This window comes from Vollenhovia emeryi, unplaced genomic scaffold (assembly GCF_000949405.1).
Source record: "Vollenhovia emeryi isolate VEMERY1.0 unplaced genomic scaffold, V.emery_V1.0 DF939122.1, whole genome shotgun sequence".
Lineage (NCBI taxonomy): Eukaryota > Metazoa > Arthropoda > Insecta > Hymenoptera > Formicidae > Vollenhovia > Vollenhovia emeryi.
Window position 1 is genome coordinate 1,291,329 of NW_011967244.1, and position 23,210 is coordinate 1,314,538.

Consider the following 23,210-nt stretch of genomic DNA (forward strand, 5'->3'; position numbering starts at 1 on the left):
TTGGTGTCTTCTCTAGAATTTTTCACGTGTACGAATTCTGAAATATTCTGAAATTTCTCATTCTACAATTTCAAACGTTTGTATCGCAGAACGTTCACATGTATGAAAAGTTCTAAGAAAACACGTGGACTTTCTCAGTACGTCTGAAAAGTGTACCAATTCGTGTGAAAATGCTGAGAAAAATTTTCATCGGGGAAACCGAGTTCCAAATTAATCTGCATTGCTGGAAATGGACGCGAATTGTTCGTTCCTCGCGCGGCCCCGGGCTCTCTCCTTTTCAGTGTCCGAATCTTTATTATCGAGGGCGACTCCGATCGGCAATTAGTCGACCTGGCAGAATCGAGAATTTTTAATTACGTGGTTCGATTTCCCCTAGGTACGTATACCAGCTCGTCGGATAGCAACGAAAATGCGTTTGTCCATCCAAGGCCCGGTTTCACCAAACGTTACTTAACTTTAGCTTAATCCGTTCTTCGTCTCATTGTTACTTTAGTAAGAGACAAACGTGAATTAAACTCAGATTAGAGTTGAGCGACGTTTGGTGAAACTGGGCCAAGGGTCAGCTTCACGAACGTCGGTCAACTGCTAACCGAAGGTTAATTGATTCCCTGCCTCTTCTTAAATAACAAGATAGAAAAAGATTGGGAGTTAACTGAACTCTGATTAACAGTTAACCGACGTTTCTGAAACTGGCACTGAGGCCCGGTTTCAACAAGTTTCATAAAACAAATAAAGCTTAACTTTAAGCTTAGTTTAATTCGTTTTCTGTCTCTTGGTGTAGTTCCGCAAACTACTCACCTGCGATTCTTTCGAAACTCAGTGTTCCTACGTATTTTGACGCGCTGCTTACGAATGTCATAGTGAAAATTAGCGACTATTTGATTTTCATGGTGAAAAACCATGATAAATTGGTCCCTAACTTTGCGAGAATCGATCCCCACTGATATCAATTAATTACTCATTCTTTCATCGTCGAAGAACGCACCCTAGCTGCCAGTAATTGTGCGTTGAAACTGTACTGATTGTGAGCGTAGGTTATCGCCAGCGGATTCTACCGTTGATCCTACGTCTTTCGCGAAAAATCGTTAACGCTTGCATGATATTCAATACGGGAAGTGCAGAGGGACAGATAATATACTCCTTTGAGAGACTGATGACTATGCAAGATATTAATTAACGCGCGGTTTATCTACCTTTGAAATAAGCAACGATATCGCGTCCGCGTACTCTCTAAAGGTCAGTCAGTGCATTATCATTGAAAACATTTATAACTGTACTGAATAAGTCAGTGCTATACTTATAACTGTGAACCAGTGAATGTTCACTGTTTTCAGTGACAATCCACTGATTGGCTTGTAGAGAGCACAAGAAAATGAGAGACTGAACGCGCGCAGTAGCCCGATTGATCGCACAGACACACGGATCTCTTTGCGGAGACGGTAATGCAGAAATCGAGGCGGTACGAATAGCTGGCCGCTAAGCTGCTCAACTGAACACTGCGATTCATTTAGCATGCAGCTCCTGTGTGATATCGCAGGGTAACGGTGAAAAGAATTGAATCAGCTCGATAAGAAATAGGTCGTCGAGGAGGAGAGACCGAGAAGATATATACACGCGGAGAATTTTCTTTTAAAATCCTGAAAGTGATCGTGGAACAACGCGGCATTTCGAAGAATTTTATTAGTTTTTTTAAATTGTATCATACATTTTACTAGTGAATGTATGGTAAAGTATCAAAAAACTCTCGTACAATTTCTCGAAATGCCGTGGTGTCCCATGATTAGTAATTATATTTAGTTACACCTAGTAATTATATTTAGTATACATTTTACTAGTAAAATGTATGGTAAAATTTCAAAAAATTCCCATAAAGTTCTTCAAAATGCCATGTCTCTAGCGGAAACTTCGACAGGCTTGGCTATACCTAAAAATTACTTTAATTGTCCAAAATTACCCTAAAATTTCGTGAGCAAACTTTTAACTTCTTTAAGTGAACTTTTAGATTTGAAAGATTACTTTTAAAAACTTCAATTTCATTTAAAGTAAATTTTCCCAAGGGTTGTTTCATCCATTATTTCTGTTTCGGATAATCCTCACTTATCGTCGACGTACTTCGCAACCAAATTATGGATAAATCGTATTTTGTAGTATTCATAATACCTGCCGACTGATAACATCATTATAACGACTCTTGTCTCAAGCGTCTTTCAACGACGGCATCAATGAATGCCGGACGCTAAAGCCTGATCTACAGTGTGTTCTTTGCGTCTAGAAAACTTTCTATCTTGTAGTATTTGTGCAAATTGATAAGATGTGTATTATACATTGTACAATCGTACATTGTGCGACAAACTCTTCAAGTGTTTCGACTTGTTTACGTAAAACAGAATGTTTCTGGATGCAGAGAGCATATTGTAGATTAGGCTTAAACGCTGTGAGAACCGCATAGCGTCTCGCCTCGGAACAAACCGGAACAGAATCCGTGGAAGCAGGGTGCAAAAGCACGACGCCACTTCGGACTGATTTATTTTCGTTTGTATTAACGAGAGAGATGTGTTACAGTGTTACACAAAGCGCACGATTTACCGGCTGGCGCTCCTTCAATTCTCCGCGGCGTAGAACGCTCGAGAAACCTGCGCCGAATATTCGGTAAATGTAACTTCTCGGAGTTATCGAATGTGGATATTACGTGGATAATGTACATCAATTCCTTTTGTCCCGTTGTTATCCCTTGAAACCATCGAAATGATTATTAATCCCGATAGGAAAATATTTGGAGAATTATGTGACGGCATCTGGATGAAACTTGGAATACTAGAATTATGCGTACATATTTCGAATAATATATGCAGAAATATTTCGCTAAATAACCTAACGGTTGACGGCGTTCCCGCAGAGGGAAAACAAAAAATATGCAGAAATAGAGATCTTTCATAACATATTGATAAATATTTGCAGAATCCCTTTCTGATAAAGAGATGTTACCGGCGCGAATGTCGTTAATATCGAACAGTTGAGGCCTCTTTTCCGCGATGTCGATTGGTTTTCTCGAAGCGCGGTGTGCTTCACTTCTCTTTTAGATTCATAGCGAATGAAGATTTGCAATTTAGAAATACTTATACATTTGTATGCATCAACTATTGAAGTAAAATCTCTAATCTTAGTAATTAGAATTTAAGTAACAACGATTTTCGTTTCGAAACATTTTCTCGATTGAACAGAATTAATTGTTAATGTAATCAATACCAATAAGTCCGCAGAAAGATACGCAAAACGTAGTAACAGTCACTGAACAAAGTAATTAGAAATATTAGGTATAGCATTTTCAATTTCGTAGACAGGACAACGAACTGCCAACTCTTTTGTTGTTTTTCTCTCGGCGCTGTATCGTACGACGTTACGCGGGCCATTGTTTACTTGAAGGTCGCTGCGCTATCACTCGCTCGCCGAACGTCGAGCCGGCAAGCAGTGGCGAGAGTCGCTCCGTGCGTGGTATTACTTTTGCGTTATTGGTTTCCAAGACTCGATCGCGATGAATGCAGGGATAAAACACTATTGATTTGCACACCTTTATCAGTAACAAGTAACGTTCCTTGATTAATCATTAAGTTTTTACAACCTGCAAAGAGAAACGAATTGTATATTGAGGCGACGGTTATCAACTCATCTAAAATATGAATGTAAACCGTGGTACTTTGTCGCGGTTACATCTCGTTTACGCACCGCGCTTTTAATTATCTGTCGATTTCGTGTAATCTGTTCCATTTTCGGGAAAAAAGAGAAATTTTACGACTTCGCTCTGTCGTTCTTCGCAACTCGAACGGGCGGGAAGTAAAGAAAGTCGCTTATTGCACGTCGTTACATTATTTTTTTGCCGCAGATTATGCTTCCGATGCTCGCGTTGCGTTTTATATCGCCAATTCGAAAGTGATTTATCCATTGTCCTATTCTTCCGAATCAAAAATGCAAGTTGTTAGTTTGAGTAATTTGTATGACAGAAGGTCTTGGAAACCGATAACGCAGAAGTTAATAATATTTCGTGTGTTCGCGGTATTTCACATCGCGTACGGGAGTGCCGGAAATTTCGCGCGATCGATGATTTTCGCGAGTGAGTGTCGTGTAAGTGCAACAAGGAAATCTGAGAGGAGGAGGAGGCCGAGGAGGCATCGGGCAACGGCGGAGAAATCGTAAGGTAAGTGTCTTACATTTTTATGTTATTTAATTGTTACTTGTGCAAAATAAAGCATCTGTTCTGCGTTTTTATTTTATTTATTCAAATGATTCGAACGAGGAGTCGAATAAGTGTTAGAGACAAAACCAATGTATAAAATTTTGTGAATTAATATTTAAAAGGAAGGCTTTTTCAGTATTTTATATAATTATCTTAATAAATACCTATTTTTTAAAATATAAAATATGAAGCATATTTAGTACAATAATTTCGATTTGACACAATTAGTCTACATATACTAATCATATACATATTTGTATTTTTACAGTTTAACATACATGATGTACAACTCTGCGGTTGCGAATCGTATCAGTGAGTGATAAATTACTTTTTATTTTAAATTGACGTTGCGCATACAATTACTTCGTTGCATGTATAGAAATTCTTAAAAATATACAATGCTCAAGCACAAACTGCGCGCGCGAAGCGCGCGTTTGGTCATCTCTAGTGTATTTCTAAATAGTATGTCAGCAAAACAACTGCGTTTTGGCGAATCATCTTGGCAGAATATTTGCACAATTAAATTGCTGCTGTGTTACGACGAGCTGCCGCTACGAGGCGTCTCATACTTGTAAGTAAAATTCACGCGAGACGAGATAAGAGCAGGTCCAACGGTAAACATGACCCATGTTAAATATTTTTTAAACATTTATTGCACGTAACTGCGTTGCTGAGCAATTTTGCTTTTAAATGTCGAAATAATTATTATCGGTATTTTTGCATTAGGATTTTCGTCTTGATCTCGGGAATCTGTTATTAACGGGTGGTTTGTTAGGTCTGGGACGTCCTGTGTGGCAATTGCTAATATTAATTATACTTTCAAGAAGACACCGGTGACAAATGATTGTCAGTTAGGTACGGAAAACCTGTCGACGAGTTTTCAAGTTTAAAACGCGTGGAAAGTTGGTGCAGATCTTATAGTACATATTTATTACTCACGAAAATGTTCAAGTGCTCCATTTTTCACGAGTGATTTACGCTCTGACAGTTTTGAAGCGTTCCAAATTTATTTCCGAACGCAGTAGCAACGATACAGCAGTGAATAAAAGAAAAAAAAAGTATCAAGTTGGAAAGAAAGAAGGGAGCGTAGAAATCTGAAAGATTCAGGCGAGAAATTAGTGAAATCAATTAAGCGCGAGGCGGACGGAACACAATTGTTTTACGAAATTAGTTTTGTGAAAGTAAAATTCGGCACCGTGAGAACAAAATTTTACAGGTTTTCGCTGGAAATAAAGAGGAAGGGGGGGGGAGCAGCTCTTCGATTCTTCCCGCGACATTCTCGCTAAAAATAAATTGCGCTCGATTGCGCGATTCGGCGAGCGCGTTTCCGCCGATTCCGACTCATCCGTGGCTCGCGCAGACGAGAGATTTTCGGAAACGACACGCGGGCGAGGCTTTCCTGCGATTGCCAGGAAATCCGTCGAATACCGGGATGGAGGGAGAGAAAGAGAGCATCTCGGGGGTCGAAAATAACCGCGGCGGAGGACGGTGCCGAGGGGGCAGAACGATTTCGGCGGTTCCGGGTGAGGGAGGGGGGTCGACGACAGTTGTCTTCTGCTGCTCTCCGGTGCTTTCGCTCCTCCGAGGGTCCAGTGTGTTTCGCCACCCGAGGAGAACCCGCGTGCTCCACGTATACCAGCGCGAAGGTAGGTGCCGCGTTCTCGCTGCGCCGCGACGTCGTCGTCCCCGCGGCGGAAGGGGTGCCAGGTGGGAAGCCGGAAACCGAGGGAAATAAGTGGAGGAGACGCGAACGAGGCCGAAGACGCGAGTGCAGGGGCAGCGTGAAAAATTGACAACGGGGTGTCGAGGGTGTGGGAGAAACGTGGGGAGAGGGAGAAGGCGAATACGGGGGTCGAATGGCGTTGGAACTCGAGAACGGTGTAGAAAATCACGGACGGGGGGGGGGGGGAGTCTTGAAAGAACAAAAGCGACGACTTGTTTTTATTCAAACGAATTATCATGCGGCTGTTCAGATTTGGAAAGGAGGTTTGGAAGTGATGAGAGTATCGTACACTCCACGCCGATCCCTCGTTTTTAGAGATCGATCGATCACACTAGAGAGCCTGTAATCAGAGACTGGCCATAAGAGTTCGTCAAATTCCGGCGAGTGAGAGAGAAACATAGGCTATCTCACTCTTCTACGGTCGTTACTATGTTTCTCTCTCATTCGCAGGAATTTGACGAACTCTTTATGGCCAGTCTCTGATTGCAGGGTCTCTAGATTACACCACCCTCCCGTTATTGGCGGCTTAACTGGCAAGGTGTAGTTGTCATACTCAATTACCATCTTGGCGTTTGACCGTCTAATTGCTGAGGCAAGCCAGGCCAAGTCCTCGTTGGTGATCAATTACAATCTACGGGTATATTATCGATTCCATGTCTATCCAATATCTTTCTCCATGATCTACAATTGACTCGATTTCATTATAAACTCTCTAAAAACCAGTGAATTGTCCCTAAAAACAGCGAGTGGTCACTGATTGACTTTTAGAGAGAATTCCTGTAATCGTAGGAACACTTGCAAATTTTTCTGCTCTCTTCAGGGGTCGAATCGCGACTGCTTTTCTCCAGCGTAAACTCGTGAAAAGCGAAAAATCTCATTGACGAAATTCAATATTGGTCAATAGAATTTTTCATTTTTTGTTTTACGAGTTCACGCCGGAGGAAGATTTGTGATCGAGCCGCAGTTCTTCGACGAAGCGGTTCAAGATTCGGCACGTAAGGCAACTCGATAAAATATCGAAGAGAATTAATCTCCACGTCTCCGCCACCTCGCGCGTAAATTACGCCTTTGCACAATTAATTCGTAAATGAACAGCATAAATCAAGCACGGCGTAATAAACAATTGTAAATGAGGTGTAAGGCGCGATCGTTTGCTGTCGCAGAATTGCCGTGTTCTCGAATTTAGCCACGAGCCCGTGAGTCAGCGGAATGTATTGTCTAGCGACAGGTCCATCCAGCCAAAAAACGTGACGTCTGTCGTGCTCGGGGGTACGTACGCGGATCTGCGAACGAGGTGGTGATTGAGACATACACGACAACGCTCTCTCGGGACGCGCCGCCCCGTCTATTCGCATCGTTTTAACCACCGCGGGAGTGAATCTGTCACAACACTCCGGACGGCCAAAAGTCGTTATGCGCGACGTATCGCTGAAACAATCGGCCAGAAATAGGCGACACGTCGCGCGTCACGTAAACGAGTAATCTCGCGATGCGGGAAAAACCCTTAAGGGGATGCCGGAGTGATTCTACACTTCTGGTACATCTGAAACGATCGAGAATCTTAAGGAATCGGTCGTGCGACTTTTTTCCTCGCGAGATCTGACACTCGCGAGGTCGACGTGAGGGTTTCGACGGGGCCGCGACATCGAGCGAACGCCGTCGCAGCTTGGAATAGACGCGAGTTATGTAAAGGAAACCGGGGCCGGTCGCCCCCGTGGATTCCGAGGGACGTGGAAAGCAGTTTTCACCCCGTGCAGATTTTCGCAGATTTTCGAAAATAAACCCTTACCCCGACCGAACTCGCTTTTGAGCGCGATCCCAGGTGCCTTGACAATCTCTTCGATTTAGTGATTCGATCCTCAATAGTTATTTCCATCAATGTAGACTAACTTTATTCTCGGTCTAAGTTACTTTTCATCTTTTTCTAATTCTTAGAACTGGTGAAAGAGAGGAATCTTCAATTTTTATTTCTATCAACGTAGACTAATTTTAATCTCGGTTTAAGTTACTTCTCATATTTTTCTAATTCTTAAAACTTATAGTGAAAGAAATAAAAAGTAAGTTAAAATTAATCTGCGATAGAAATGGACATAAATCGATTACAGCGGAATGTCATTGGGTCAAATTTATGGGCGGCGGGACCCACCTTTGTCGTTCGCACCAACGCACTTTTAAATAGCGCCGCCTAATTTTTAAATAGCATTTATCTGAAAACTCACGTGACTCTTAGCGAGGAAACGTCACGAGGAATTCGTCGACAACCTCGGCATTGAACAACAGTGCCGGTCGATACGTACTATTGTTAGATCGACATCGATATCGGCCGATTTTTCTCGCGGCGCGCGAGCTTTAATGTAATTCAATACGACCCGCGGGCTTGCGAGGACTAGCTGCTGCAGGAGGGGGAAGAAGTAGAGATTTTGCGGACGATGTAGATATATTCGGAGGAATTTTGTAGGCAAAAATAACCGCGGTGGCCGCCCAGCAGGGACGCGCCGGCGAGAATCCGAGGTTTTCGGCTGTTGAGCAGGTCTGCGTTTTGTCCAGGTACACCAATCGAGCGTAATCGAATCGAAGAGGGAGAGAAAGAGACGACGATAGAGAATCGGTTCTAAATTGTTTCTAAATTTAGCTTTAAAAACAGTAACAGTGTTAGAACAGTAAACAGTCGTTCTCAGAAGCTTCTCAGCGAGAAGAGATTTGATTGATAATTAAATGGGCGAACGTTTATTGCCGATTCTCTTTGGAAATGTTAGACGTGTACGAGCGAAAGATAAGTGGTGATTAATAGCAACAACACGTAACCACCTCGGAAATTGATTGCCGCGGGTGATTTTGCAGCGTCTTAAATTATATGAGATATTCGGCGGGAAGGAAGAAACGTGAGAACGGCGGCTCTCGTGTTTATGACCAGGGGATATAAATACGTTCCAAGTTATGAACAAAATGCGAAACGCGTGCGAGATCGCAGGGAAAATGCATCAGAAATAGATCGCTGCGGTTCCGCGAGGAGAGGTGCGTTTAATGAAGCGTGCTTCTTCGAGGAAAGAAACAACGATTCAGCAACAGAATCGTTCAAAGTACTAGGCGTCTCGAGTAGATAGAAGAGGGAGGAAAGGGGGTGTACATGATCCTGCTTAAAAAAAAGCGTTCGCGACCTCGATAAAAGTCCGGACGAGGAACCTTGAAGAAAGATTTTACGCGCCATACGTTCGCCTATCCAGATATCTCTCTGTAAGTTCTCTCGGGACGAGGCTCGAGAGCTTTCCCGCAAAAATCTACGGGAACATTTGCTTTCTAGCAGAACCCTGTCATCCCCAGTCTGTGGATTTCCCGATTTTTGACATATCTCGCGTGACTTCAAATCAAGGGGATGCTGGAGCTACCCTGCACCTTTTGCACTCATAACTTATTCGAGCTCTGAGAAAAATGTCCGATTAAATATAAAACGTAATCGGAAGCACTATTTAATTGATTTATCCGATGAAACATTTTTTCAGTGAGTAAATAGATTTTTTTGTTAACTTAATTTCAATGACCATGCTGTTCTCTGATTTAGTCCGAAGAGAGGGAGCCTGTCGGTCTGTACACAAAAGCCACACAATTTGTGTATTACACAGATGTTTGCATGAATTGACAGTAGCAAATTCGTGAAATATAACAATACCTGCGAGATTTTAATCATTTCGCGTGCACGAGCGACTTGCGCTCTCTCGGCGAAAAGTCAAAGTGTAGTCATGAAAAGGTCGAATTGTGTTCATTAAGAGTGTTAAGTGACATCATCTTGATTCTCTGGAAATGATTACTTTTTCATGTCGTGACTTTTAAATGACTCTTTGTTCTGCTCGAGGCACGCGCGTGTGTCAGCGAACTCGCGACTGTCTCGTCACGAGATGCTGACGACAGCTAGACTTGCTTGATTGGTGCACATTCGGTTTCAGTCAACTTTTTATCTTACAATATAGTGAAAATGCTAAAAGCGAGCGAGTTTGTCTCTTTTTAAGGGGACAGTTTGAAAGAGACCAAGCTGTTCACTTTTAGCACTTTCACTATAGTGTAAGATACAAAATTCACCTCCAGAAACTGTCGGCCGATACTCCGCCGGGTAACAATGGGAAAAGAATTAGCGAAGCTCGAGGCAAACGCGCGATATTTATCTCCATCGATCGAACGATCTGTAGGGGAGCAATTTGCAGTTCTTCCGATTCGGATGTGAGAACGAGATGACGCGTGAGGAACGTCGATTACTTTTTCTCCTCCACCCGAATTGAACGATGTCTCTCAACGGCATGCGCCCCTGCACGGATTTCTTGGCGCGTGGCCGGGAATTTAATGTCACGCTTTCTAGCGGGTCGTAGAATCCCCCGACGCGGCGCCGCCGATCGCGTCCCGCGGAATCGAGCGGCCGAACAATCGAACGATCGTCGAGCGTGCCATCGAGAACGATAGCTCGCGACCCACTTACCGAAATTGCGTCCGCTCTTCGGCCTCGCGCGATTTACGACCGAATTGGAGTATACACGCGTGACTCATTTGTGTCGAGGCAGGAGTGCAGCGTTATAATAATAAATTCGCGTTACATGAATTCGTCGCTATCGCGTCGCGATGCAGATTAACGACGTCATAGACAGAATTAATGATCGTCGTTCTTCAGGGCGATTTATTGAATAATTTCATCTGTGTCAGTGTCGCCGACGGCTTTCGCACTGAAAAGATTTCCGGATCCAATATTGCTATGCTAATATAGCACATGTTACATCCCGATCTTCGTAAAATAGAATCGATATAGTAACGATCATATTTATTATTGAAAAGGGAATATTTTAATCCTGAGTGGAATATTCTCAAATTATGAGATAGGATATATCCTAATATGGGATAGCGGGGTTTCTGTTAAATTAATAGGCATCGTCTGTTGATTCCACCATGAATTTAGTGCCCTTGGAGCGAAATCTGTTCAGTGGACAATTCACTGTTAGATTGTGTAATCGTTGCGAAAAAGATTTGTGATTGAATTTGGATATTGGAAACCTGCTACTTCATACTAGAAGCCTATCTCACAATAGAGGACTTTTCTCTATACATATATAAAAATATTTTCCTCTTTGTTATCAGAAATCTATTCTGAAAGGGCATCAAAAATCCGAATGTCAGCTAAATGCTTCTCCCAGTTTCTCCGTGTGTTTTTTATGTATTACATTGATTCTAGCATCTGAGTTCCTTCGATAGTCTGTGTATTTACTGCAGAACATGATAATGAAGTGAAAACGATTTATTAACGCAAGTAGAAAGTGATGATATGATAATAAAAAATTATATTTTGATTTAATGACGTAATGATTTTTTACTTTTCTTAGATGCTGATAATATACCGTGCGTAAGTTGCCACTTACAACTTTCGCATTTCTCTTATCGATGCGCAGAACGTGCCAATGTAAACAAACGTCATTCTCAATCGCGCATGAGAAGAACGCCAGGCAGCTGTCTGCCGCATACAAAACGGAAAACGAAAAATTGCCTCGGGTTATTTATTGCCGCGTTCAATTTTTATTCCCATGCGTTATCCGCAAGATATATATTTGCGTCGTAAAATCATATAGACGTAGGGTCCGGTGAATTCTGGCAGAATTCGCGTGCAAATAGCGCAGCGGTGACAGATTAATGGCCCGCGTGCCATTTGCAGCACGTTTAAGAAAATAATCTTATATAAGTCATTTTCGTCGCTTCTGCCTTACGAGGGAAAACACGCGTGCCCGAACGTTGGATATTTTTCGCTATATCATCAATTCGTAATAAAATAGTGCAAACATGCAAGCGATACCACTGCGACTTTCAGTAACCATTCACTGTTTTCAGTGATAATTCACTGATTGACTTTTAGAGAGTACATTTTATTAGCAAAATGTGTGGTAAAGTGTCAAAAAATTCTCATTAAATTCTTGGAAATGCCACGCTGTCCCACGATTACATAATTTTCAGGATCAATTTTGAGAGAAAATTCTCTCTGTGTAGTTAATAATATCGGAGCGATTATAGTTCACAGGGAGGGAAACTGTTTAAAATATCGTTCTCAGCATTGTTGCATATTTCGTTTCTACGACAATCGTTTTCCGATGTTACAGTAAATCGAGAGTAGGTCGATCAAGACAGCAACATGACTACCCAGAAGGCGAAATTTGTGAACAAACAGTTCAACTCTCCTATCAATTTGTATTCGCCACAGGCGATACAGGAGACTCTGGATAGGCAGACTCAAGTTCTGGCCAACGGTGCAGTCGGGTAAGTTAATACGCCAATTAAAGAAGACGCAAAAAAGAAGTAAAGCATTAAAACCATTTTACGAAATAACATTTATAAAGAAAATCGTGTCAACAACTTTCCAATGCAATGTAATCGTTGGTTTTCAGCATTTTAATATCCATCAAATTTATCATTTTAAATATTTTAGAACAACTATTAGTTTCACAAGGAAAATCGTTGGGCATTGTCCTGTTTACTTCAGTCCGGATCGGATTCCGATTCGGTCTCCGGATCGCCGCGATCGACGTGGATGACTCACGAGCAGCGGAGTTCGCGCGGCGAATCTGAAGCGGTCGGGACGACCACCTTGCGTCAATCGTCGAGTGTCAGCTCGCGGTTCGCGCTTCGTGCGATCGTACACGTATCGGCCGGTGTCGGTCGGTCGCGCGACGACGCCGGCCGACGCGTGAATCAGCCGTCGGCGTCGATTCCGTTCGCGACGTCAGTTATTTTCGTCGAGTCGAATCACACCGGCCGGTTGAAAATAAACGGCCTGCGCGAAGCCGATGGCTCGCACCGCCGCGCCTCGTCTTCGTACTTGACTTAGTTTCGCGTTTGACGGACCACGTTGACGCCGCGCCGTTCCGTCCTTCCTCGCCGTCGTCACCGTCCTTCGTATCCTTCGCTTCGGGAGCTCCGCCCGTTAAGATGATTGCGACGAAGAGGTGACGATCCGACCACCGGATTCCGCGAATCTTTTCTTTCGCGAGCTTTGAGCAGTCTGTTTCTTGCTTCCCGCAGTTTCTGCAAGTTTGCGCATTCCGTCGACTTGGCAATTCCTCCGCTCGAGATTCTACACGACTCCTGTCAGTCGTTGATTATCTTCACCTCGCATTCTATTCAACGCTAATCTCGGTTTTCATTGATAATGTTGGGACGAGTAGTATGGATAAAATTGAAGCGAACGTTCTTAATGAGAGCACATATGAAACAAAGCAATTTTCTGTATACTGTAAAAAAATCGACTTTGAGTATTTATTTGTAGACATCGGGGAAAAAGTGTCTTGCCAATCATATAAATCCTTCCGTATAGATTTATAATGCACAATTCACGTTATCTGTTGTCCATTTATTCTGCAGAAGCACATATTTAAAGTGACGTTTTATCTACGTTCACCATTTTTCTCGAGGAGTAAAAGCAACAGGCAGTTGTCTCATTTTACCCGCGTAATTTTCGCAGCATTCGAAATATTATCTAATCAAGCCGGGCTTAAACGGTGTGCTCTCTTTTCAGGATCGACTTCAGCCAGTTGGCCAAGCCAGCGAACTTGCAGAACAGCGCGGTTCTACGTATGCTCGAAGAAGAAGAAGCGAGGCAGCGCGGTGGTCAACCAGGTAAGTTACGAAATGTCCCTTTGAAAATTGTACATATTTCTAGAGGGTGCAACTTCGGATTAGAAAGATTCTAACGGTCTTCTGACGTCTAGGCGGAGAGAACCTTCCCTTAAAATTTCGAAGAAGTTTATGAGAGTCGAAATTTTACCACAAACATTTACTAGTAATTATATTTAGTACACGTTGTACTAGTAAAGTGTATGGAAAAATGTCAAGAGACTCTCATAAAGTTCTTCAAAATGCCGCGTTGTTCCACGATCACATGATTTTCTGGATAAATTTTAAGAGAAAATTCTCTTCATCTACAGTTTGACTGACACGTAGCACGTGAGTCCAGGTCTGTTTATAAAGGCCTCCCTAGTAGCACAGTGCATTGGCTAAACATTGACTAAATGTTAATCCAATGTTGGCTATATTAGAAATGCATTTGCCGATATAGCCCAACGTAAAGCCAATATTGGCCACGGAATAAATGTACATATTGCACAATAATAATTATATAATATTAGATTTCTATTGGAAGTGCATTGGCCAATATTTAACAATGCAATAAGAATATCGATCTAATATTGATACAATATTAGACTAATATTGCTAAATAGATATATTGGCTAAATAAGAGAAGGCGTCCATCTTACATTATTGGGAATACTAGATTTACATTATTTCCCAATATTGCGCTAATATATTGTGCTACTAGGGCTGTGTCCACGTTGCTAGAACTTGGACCAAGTTCTAGCATCGTGGACACAGGCCTTAATTTGCGCGCTAAAGTCAATCTCGCTGCGCAAGAGCGGCGATGATTCACAGGTGCAAATATCGTCGCGACCCGTTTGCGGCACGGCCGTCGATCACCTGGTCTAGGGCGGCATCAGCTCCCTGAATTAATGCCGCTTATCGTTGGCAATGCGTTTTCAATTTAGCATGACCGTCGTTCTCTGGCCGCCGCTCAAAGACGCGAGTTCACCAGATTAGCAAAGCGTTTTCGCGGCGCACACGGGCCCTGCTCAGTCGTCACTCAACACCGAGCGTTGTGCTCGAGAGAGAGCTTCCCTTTGTGGAGCGCGCACTGCATTAATTCACCCCTTCCCCCTAAAATTGTTCCTAATTAGATCAGAGAACCATTGTGCGTTCGAGTGTCAAACGCGCGTGGTTAAGATCTCGATCAATTCGTCGAAGACAGACGCTACGCCTTGCTGTTCAAATGAGAGAATCCGCTTATATTAAATGATATAAATAATATATATAATAGATAGTATTTAAGTTGAAATGGTCTTTAAAGAAATGCCGAGACTCATTATTCTAAAATCATCCTGCGACGATTGTTATTTGTTTGTTGGATCGTAAAGGCGCACATAGGCGATACGTAGACATCTCCCGGGAAATTTTTCACGACCCTCCTCAGGGTCGCGGGCTGCCCCTCTCTGATCGGGCACAATGTCAAGCCCCACTCCTTGGCCGGCCACCAGAAAGGCTCTAAAATCGGTAGCCAGCTAGTTTTCGCGATAATGAAAGGTACAGGTGACTCCGCCATAGCGTTAGTAGTTGGCGGGTGTGCGTTTTGGCAGAGTCGCGTTCTTCGCAACGTCGTGGCCGAACCGGCAGGCTCGCTCGCTCGGGGAATCGCATCGGTATGTGGACGCGCCGGGTCCAGGCGAGCGTTATTAGTTTGCCAGGAAATATGCGAACTGTGCGCGATTAACGACGCGTGATCCCATACGGGTGTCGCAACACTTGGTACACGCGATGCGCGGCAGACGAGAGCGTGGCACGGTTAAATTAAAGTTGCACGTCATTAGGTGTTTCTCTGGAAAAGCGTAACGGTAAACGTCGTAGAAAGGACGGCACTGCTACCGATCCACTGTGCGACGTAAAGTTGGATCGAGTGATGGCTCGTGGGGAATCGATGACAGTGATCCGACGACGAATCGCGATCAAACGAGCAGACGCGGACTTGATGATCGATGACGCTAGTAGCAACATGACGGATAAATGAATGACACTTTTTCTACCGATCGAAATCAATTGTCTTACAATTTTATGTAGAATAAGGCCCGGTTTCACCGAACGTCGCGTAACTTTCATCTTTATTTAATTCATGTTTGTGTCTTTCTAGAGTAACAGTTGGAAAGAGACAAAGGACGAATTAAGCTGAGCTGAAAGTTACGCGACGTTGGTGAAATCGGACCTAAGAGACCTGGCGATATATTTGTTTTCTCGGACTTACATTCATCTAATTTAAACACGATTATAGATATATATATATATGCACGGAGAGAATTTTCTCTAACTAGAATTTATTCTGAAAATCATGTAATCGTGAGACGTGGCATTTCGAAGAATTTTATGAGTTACTTGACCTACTGTACCATAAATTTTACTTAATAATTACACTCAGTATACGTTTTATTAATAAAATGTATGGTAAAATTTCAAACACTCATAAAGTTCTTCATAATGCCATGTCGTCCCACGATTACACGATTTTCAGTGTACATTTTAAAAGAAAATTCCCTACGTGTATAAAATCGCGTTTAAATTTATATACATCTTTTCAAGAAATCATACGGAGGCTCATTAAAATCATTCTACGGTGTTTGTTACGTGTCTGTTGGATTATTAAGGCGTGTAGGTGATATGTAGGGATCTCCCGGAGATCGTCGGTACCAAAAATACTCTTACCCTCTCCGTTTAAATGTCATCTTTAAAGAACGAAACATTTTCGTCGTCGTTCAAGCGAACTGGTCCGATTCTAATTGGTTAATACAGATATACCGTGTTCGTGAACGAAGAAATTTCATAGAACCTAGTCGCGCCAACAGCCTTTGTCTCTACGAGACTCTATTATTATCCTAGGTCTGAAACGGGTAGCTTGGCCACCGCCTCCAGAGGATCAAGACTTCGACTACGTGGAGCAAGCTCCCGTCCAAGCGAAGGTAATATGACGGATAATCGGATATACGTGTGTACGTATCTTCGCGCTAAAGAATCAGGTTTCGTTGTCTCATCATTACCGCTGCTCCGCGTTAAGGCGAAAGGCAGCGATCAACAAAATTCGCAGCTCCTTTTTTGCAACGCACATACATAAATTAATACGTCGAAAGTGAAGTTAGTATGGCGTTAGCGTGTCAATAAAAAAAAGAGGTAAAAATTAGACATATAGAAACCAAATTTTGACACGCCTCGCTGTCTTTGTTCTTAATCGTAGCAACACTTTCTTAGTAGCACAACGCATGGACCAAACATTCGTTAACCATTGACCCAATATTTGGTTGTACTGGGTCAATGTTTAGCCAATGCACTGTGCTACTAGGGTTGTCATTTCATTACGGAGGAGATGAGGATATAGACGAGCATAACGAAGCGGGTGATCAGATCGCGACAGTTTGAAGAACCACCAAATGGACACTTTTGTATTGCGGAGACACGACACTTTTGAATGTCTACGTGTTGTATGCATTTTTTTTCGTAATATTATTTATCTCCACTTAGTGCGATAGCTCCTCCTGCATCTTGCCATGCGTGTAGAGTGAGTGCAACGATGTTCCTTACGTGTTTCTTTTATGTATTGTTCACGTTCGCTCCTCTCTGTGTACATACCAGTCCCGTTTTGCTCGGAGCAGAGATGGAGAACCAATGCAACGACATACAGCGCGAGCCCCGAAATTAAGTCGACACTAAGCAAACCGCGAATGAAGAAACTCAACAGAAATATTATCGATATTTAACGAAATCTCGCAGCAATTTTACAGCGGTCATTTTACGTATTACTGTTTTGTTAAACGAAGAAGTCGATACGAATAAGAAGTGTCGTTCCATCTCTGACTCGCATCTCAAGTTCGTGCACGCAGTGAATATCGATATCACTAGAAAAGTTTACGATGCAAAACAACACCCGAGTATCATCGTAAGCAAAACCGATCGCGAATCCGTCCACCATTGCGGTCGTCGAGGCAAGTCTACCGATGAATTATTTGCAGGGAGCGAAACGACAGATTGTCGTCGAATTGGTGCACTTTCTGATAAAACTGACGGTGCTCGGCTCGAGCGAATCGCGGCCAAATTATTGAATTATTAATTCGTCAATTAATTATGTAATCATTAACAAGAGTTCACCTCGCAACTTCTCACTCTCGGCAAAGTATCTCGCAAATTTGCTCAACTTTTACAGAAATAATTTTTTCCTAAATATTCTATTTTATACATGTTTAATGACATAAGTAGATTCGATGATAATTCGAATCTCAGCAATCACTCTTTGACAATTTAGTCATTTGTTAGATTAGTCCATTTATATCTATTTCACAAATCTCCTTCCCGTTCTATAATTTAAATGTCAACTTAGAATTGTCAGCTTCTCATTTTTAAAACAATTAATAAATTCGTAAGGCTGTGATATGAAATCACAGTCGAAGAGATAAAGGAACAAATTGTAAAAAATAAAATTTAGACATTTCACATCCTGCCTTGGCTCTTATTCCTTTATTCCTTCGACTGTGATTTGTAACTTTTTGTTCTAATCATCATCCAAATTGTGTTAATGACTTGAAGAATATTCGATAGAAAAGGGTGATTGAATACAAACACACGAGGCCATATCGCGTTTCGCAAATCGACGCGCAACATCCTTCGAACACAAGCAATCATCCCCATCCCTCTACGAACGATCAGTCCGTGCGTTCGCTCGAGCCTACAAAATTTATCTGTTTTCCTCCGGTAAGACCCGTGGGTGGTACGGTGATCTCAGCTCGTACCAGAGCAGTCCCTCGTCAGGTCCGTCACCCCAACCGCCCTCGACGGTCGCGCGGTCGTCGACACAGAGCGCCGTTCCGTCGTCCCCGTCGCCGGTCAGTCCTGGCGGCACGCTCCTGCGACAGCCCTCGCACTTCCAGCAGCAACAGGCGAACCCCAGGGGCTGGGCGGCCGTGACACCCCCGGCGTCCTCGCCGATCTCCCAACAGCATCCCCCGTTTCCGAGCCAACAGCGGCAACCGCAGCAGCAGCAGCAGCAGCAGCAACAACAGCAACAGCAGACTCAGCCTTGGCAGGTAGGTGATGCTCGCATGAACGTGGCTGACGGTCGTCCTCCGGAATTTTGGAAGAGGAGTCGATGATTCTCGGTAAGAAAAGGCGGCACGTGGCGAACGCTTGCGATATCTTGGATGTAAAAAGCATCGGTCACCGTCGTTGTTTATGCGAGAGATATATTATTAGTCACGCATGTGCTCCTCTCTTCCTGTCTCTCTCTTATTCTCACGTTCACAGCCTCTCGCACGATGCACGGTCGTGAGATGTTTTTAGCCAAGTTTCGCGAGGATAGCGGAAGATTTGTAGGATAGCAACTGGTTGGGTTGTACGATGTCTTCGCGTGGGTGTGACACGCTCGCAACAGCGAGCCGATAGCTCATCGTCGCGTTTCTTTTCAGCAGCACCCCCAGGATCCTTACGACCGGGCACCGCAGAGGCAGCAGCAGACTCCATCCGGCTATTATACGACCGCCCCTGCGGCGTTCGAGGCACCACCCTCCACTATCATCCTCCGTCCTGAGCCGCCCATCTCGCAGGTGAGAGTTTTGGTACCGAGAGCTTGGGGAACTTGACCCCTGCTACTCTTCAAAAATCAATCAGTGCATTACTGAAAACACGGAAAACGTTATCACTGAATTATTCAATACTATACTTATAACTGCGAATCAGTGAATATGCAACTGTTTTCAGTGATAATCCATTAAAAATTTTACTATACACTTTACTAGTAACTACACTTTTATACAATTAGTACACATTTTACTAGTAGAATGTATGATAAATAACATTTTAAAAAACTCTCACAAAGTTCTTCAAATGCCGTCTTGTCCCATGATTACAAGAATTTCAGGGTAAATTTTAAGAGAAAATTCTTTCTGCGTACTGAACTACTTTTTATTATTTTTGGTTGTCCGAGCTTATTGGGAAAATTTAGAGGAGCCTCTGAAAAGACAGCGAACCACGTCAAACGGCGTGTCTAAGTTTCAAAATCATAATGCGATAAATGTTCCGTTCAAAATATGACTTTTGACCGTCATTGTGATGTCATTTTGACTTTACTACTTCGTGCTCCGCTCGGGGGTGTTACATCACGGGAGGATTCGGCAGTGAACATGTTAATAAACATATTTGTACGTTCGATATTATGTTACACCTCCCGCGCGACTTTCATCTGGCTAAGAAATCTAAGAATAAAACGCGGTAAAATATTATTACGCGCGCTTCCAAAACGCTGCGCGGTCTGAGTATCGGGCGCGGGTTGCCCAGGGGATGTCGACGAAGGAGCGCGAGGTAGCGCCGGAAAATCAGCGAGAGCGCGATACAATATTTTTGCGAGAGCGTATTCGCGCGAGTTCTACCAAGAGCTTGCCTTTGGCAAGCATATCAGCCGTTAAATATACGTCCTCGTCATTCCGGCAGCATCGATTACATCTCCCTTGTCCGAAATTTACTTCTAAGAATATCCCGCATCTAGCTGCTTCCAATCCCGATCCTCGACTTCGAAAGAATAACGTTTTCTGCGTCACTAACAAGAATGCTGTTCTTTCAGATATTTTCGCGGCTTCTGGCGAACATGCCAGAAGCGCGTCTCATACAAATAGTACACGAGGAGATCGCAATCGTTTGTCCAATTAACATAATTACATCACAAATAACTGACGTGACGCTTAAAATATTTATTGCCCCGCTTCTTTCGGAAACGACAGACGCATTTATGTCTTCGTCTTTCAAGAGATCGTCGAAGGTGTGAGGAGTCTATGTTTCTATGAGAACTAGAACGACAAAAAGTTATAGAAATGTAAAAATAAAGTCACAAAAGTGTCAAATTACGTTTCATTAAAATGTTAAATAATATCATCCTGATTTCTGTTTTCGTTATTTTGATTTTTAAGTAACTTTTCGTTTTGCTTGAGCCAACGTTCCGCGCGATTCCGACAGACCTCACCTAGGATTAAATAATTAACATCAAAGAATGGCTTAAACGATCAGAAACTAAAGTTGTGTATAAAATTATATTTCTAAAGCGAGATAAAGGAACGTGACCAATATACATTTGTCGCGATTTGCGTTAAACTGGTAATTGAAAATTTTAATTCAAAGAAGGAAAGCGCTCGTTATATAAGCAAAGCTAAACGGAGAGAATTTTCTTTTAAAATTGATCCTGAAAATGCTGTTAATCGTGGGACAACACGGCATTTCAAAGAATGTTATGGGAGTTTTTGTGAAGTTTTACCATACATTTTACTAGTAATTATACTTAGTATACATATACATTTTATAATATAAATTTTACTAGTAAAATGTATGGTAAATTTTTAAAAAACTGTGATAAAATTCTTCAAAATACCACCTTGTCCCACGAGCACATAATTTTCGGGATAAATTTTAAGAGAAAATGCTCTCCGCTGTACAAGTTAACGGCCAACTCACGAGCTAATACAAGATATTAGTTAATCCCAACATCAATTTTATCCAAAAATACGTTCAACATTATACATACCGACCTAACTTAGTCAGCCTCAGCAACAGACTCAGAGCAGTGAAAATTTTACATAAGAAGCAGTTTGCAATTTTTCAAAATTCGGATCCTCTGGAATTCACAACAATCATGGTTTGTAAAAAGTATAAGAAGCAAAAAGGTCTAGCAATTAGTCAACGAACAATGAAGTGTCGACCAACTTAAAACCCTGACTTAAGTAATATTTTTCGCAATCAATTTCTTTAATTAGAATTTGCCAGTTGTACCGATTATTAATTTCCTACATAGATTAAAAAATTGAGTCATAAAATGTTATAAAATGTAAGTCATTAGGTATTCGACGTTTGATAAGTAAAATACAAGTGTTCTCAAAGGTGCAGATCTTACAATTGAGTAACGATATGCTGCACAAGTTCGTTCGACACTTCTCTCGTCGCCGTTTTTCCCTCTTTCCGGTCTCCTCGACTCATTCCTGATCCGCAGGCACCAGCACCCGTGTATCAGGCCCAACCCGCAGCGACGAAGGCTCCGGCAACAGGCAACATGCGAGGTGATCTCAAGTGGCCGCCGGCGACCGTGAAGGCCCAGTTCGAGGCGGAAAACCGGGCCAGGCTTGAGCTCGCCAGGGGCCCGGCTGTCAGGCCCCGTCGAGTGCACAAGGACTATACCGGTTTCTTCGCGCAACACGCCCTGAACAGCACCTACCCAGGCTACCGAGCGCCGCCTGGCACCCAGTACTTCACCCCGGCCTATCATCATTAGCGAATATTCCGTTCCGAGCAACGCATACGAGCACGAGGCATCGGCCTGGGTCTCCCATCGACCGGGACACCCGGGACGTTGCTCGCGGATCCCGCGGGATCCGCGAGGAGCCAGAGAAACGCATGGGGGATGATCTTCTTCGTGAATAAAATCTCGAAAAAAATCATGAGGCTACGAAGGAAAATTCGTATAAATACGGAATTTCGTCTCGGGGATTTCTTCCTTCCCTCATCACTTTCGGGACAGGTCACAATTCTGAGCACGAATCGCCGTGCTGTCGCTCTTCCAGGACGTGGTCCAGACAGCTGCGGAGACATTTCACGTCATGCGTTTCTCAGGTTTCTAAAGAGATCTTCCGATCTGGATTTCGAGCTTCAACGAACCTGTATACACAGAGACTGAACGGTTACCTTTCATCTTTGCAGGGTAGCATAAACTAATAACAGTTACCGAAGGTCCGGTTTATTTTACAGCATTCGGTTTATTATTCGAGCATCATCGTTCGGAGATTCCCACGCTTGTGAGCCTCACGTTCCTCCTGTCTCTTGTAGTCTGCAAACCGAGAAAGTAGATCTTGTTAGATACATTTATAATGAAACGGGACAGAAATATAACTTGGCTTATTGCTAGTTAAAACAATATGTATACCTACGCAAAAAATATTGTTAGGTACTAAAATTCAACCAGACCGTAGAAACTGTTTCTGTTATTCGTGTTGTAATAATTTATCTTATTACTATATATTGCTTTAAAATAATTATCTCATCTTTTCACACTTTCTTTTTTTAAGAAACAGCTAATACGGTTTCCCCCCTATTTAGAAATTCTTGCCTAACGCAAGACCCTCTCCCCCAGTTTGGGAATTTCTGATGCAGATGAATGACTCAATGTTGTGATAGAATTAACGCTGCAAACAGGTTTACAAGACTAACGCTTGCCATACGGATCACACGAGTGGCGGATCACAAGCGATTGGCGTAAGGGATTTCGGAAGAATAATAAAGTGTACTTTTTACTTCGATGACAACGATACGGAAAAATAACGAACGTCGAATGTAGACAAGAATCCGCAAAATGAACGATCGAATCACACGGAGTACAGAATACTGTATTCGGGGAAGAGTTTTATGCGTCGAGTACTGAAAGGCGACACATATGATAACGCGATTTGGCAATGGGTCTGCCCGTTAACTAACAAACGAATAATTTTTAATAATGTAACATATCGATGTGAATAAATAAATAAACATCACAATTTGCGCTAGGGATACTCATTATTACAAACCGCACTTTAAAAACATGACGTATGCACGCACGAATTTAAATTTTATAATAAAATTTGGGATGCAAGA

At 42.7% G+C, this 23,210-nt stretch overlaps 1 protein-coding gene across 3 annotated transcripts; it reads left to right on the forward strand.

Annotated features, from left to right (window-relative positions):
* LOC105569887 (transcription factor SPT20 homolog) lies at nt 1-23,117 on the forward strand. 3 transcript variants are annotated; one of them, XM_012026691.1, is made up of 7 exons: nt 1-376; nt 12,077-12,233; nt 13,489-13,589; nt 16,446-16,525; nt 18,311-18,637; nt 19,016-19,153; nt 21,580-23,117. In XM_012026691.1, the coding sequence occupies exons 2-7, from the start codon at nt 12,109-12,111 to the stop codon at nt 21,856-21,858; spliced, it is 1,050 nt and encodes a 349-aa protein (XP_011882081.1). In that variant the 5' UTR covers nt 1-376; nt 12,077-12,108; the 3' UTR covers nt 21,859-23,117. The 3 variants fall into 3 exon arrangements, with proteins under 3 accessions (XP_011882081.1, XP_011882080.1, XP_011882082.1); XM_012026690.1 differs by lacking the exon at nt 1-376 and adding an exon at nt 5,697-5,877; XM_012026692.1 differs by lacking the exons at nt 1-376; nt 12,077-12,233 and adding an exon at nt 12,765-12,919.
* Nucleotides 23,118-23,210: the final 93 nt, after the last annotated feature.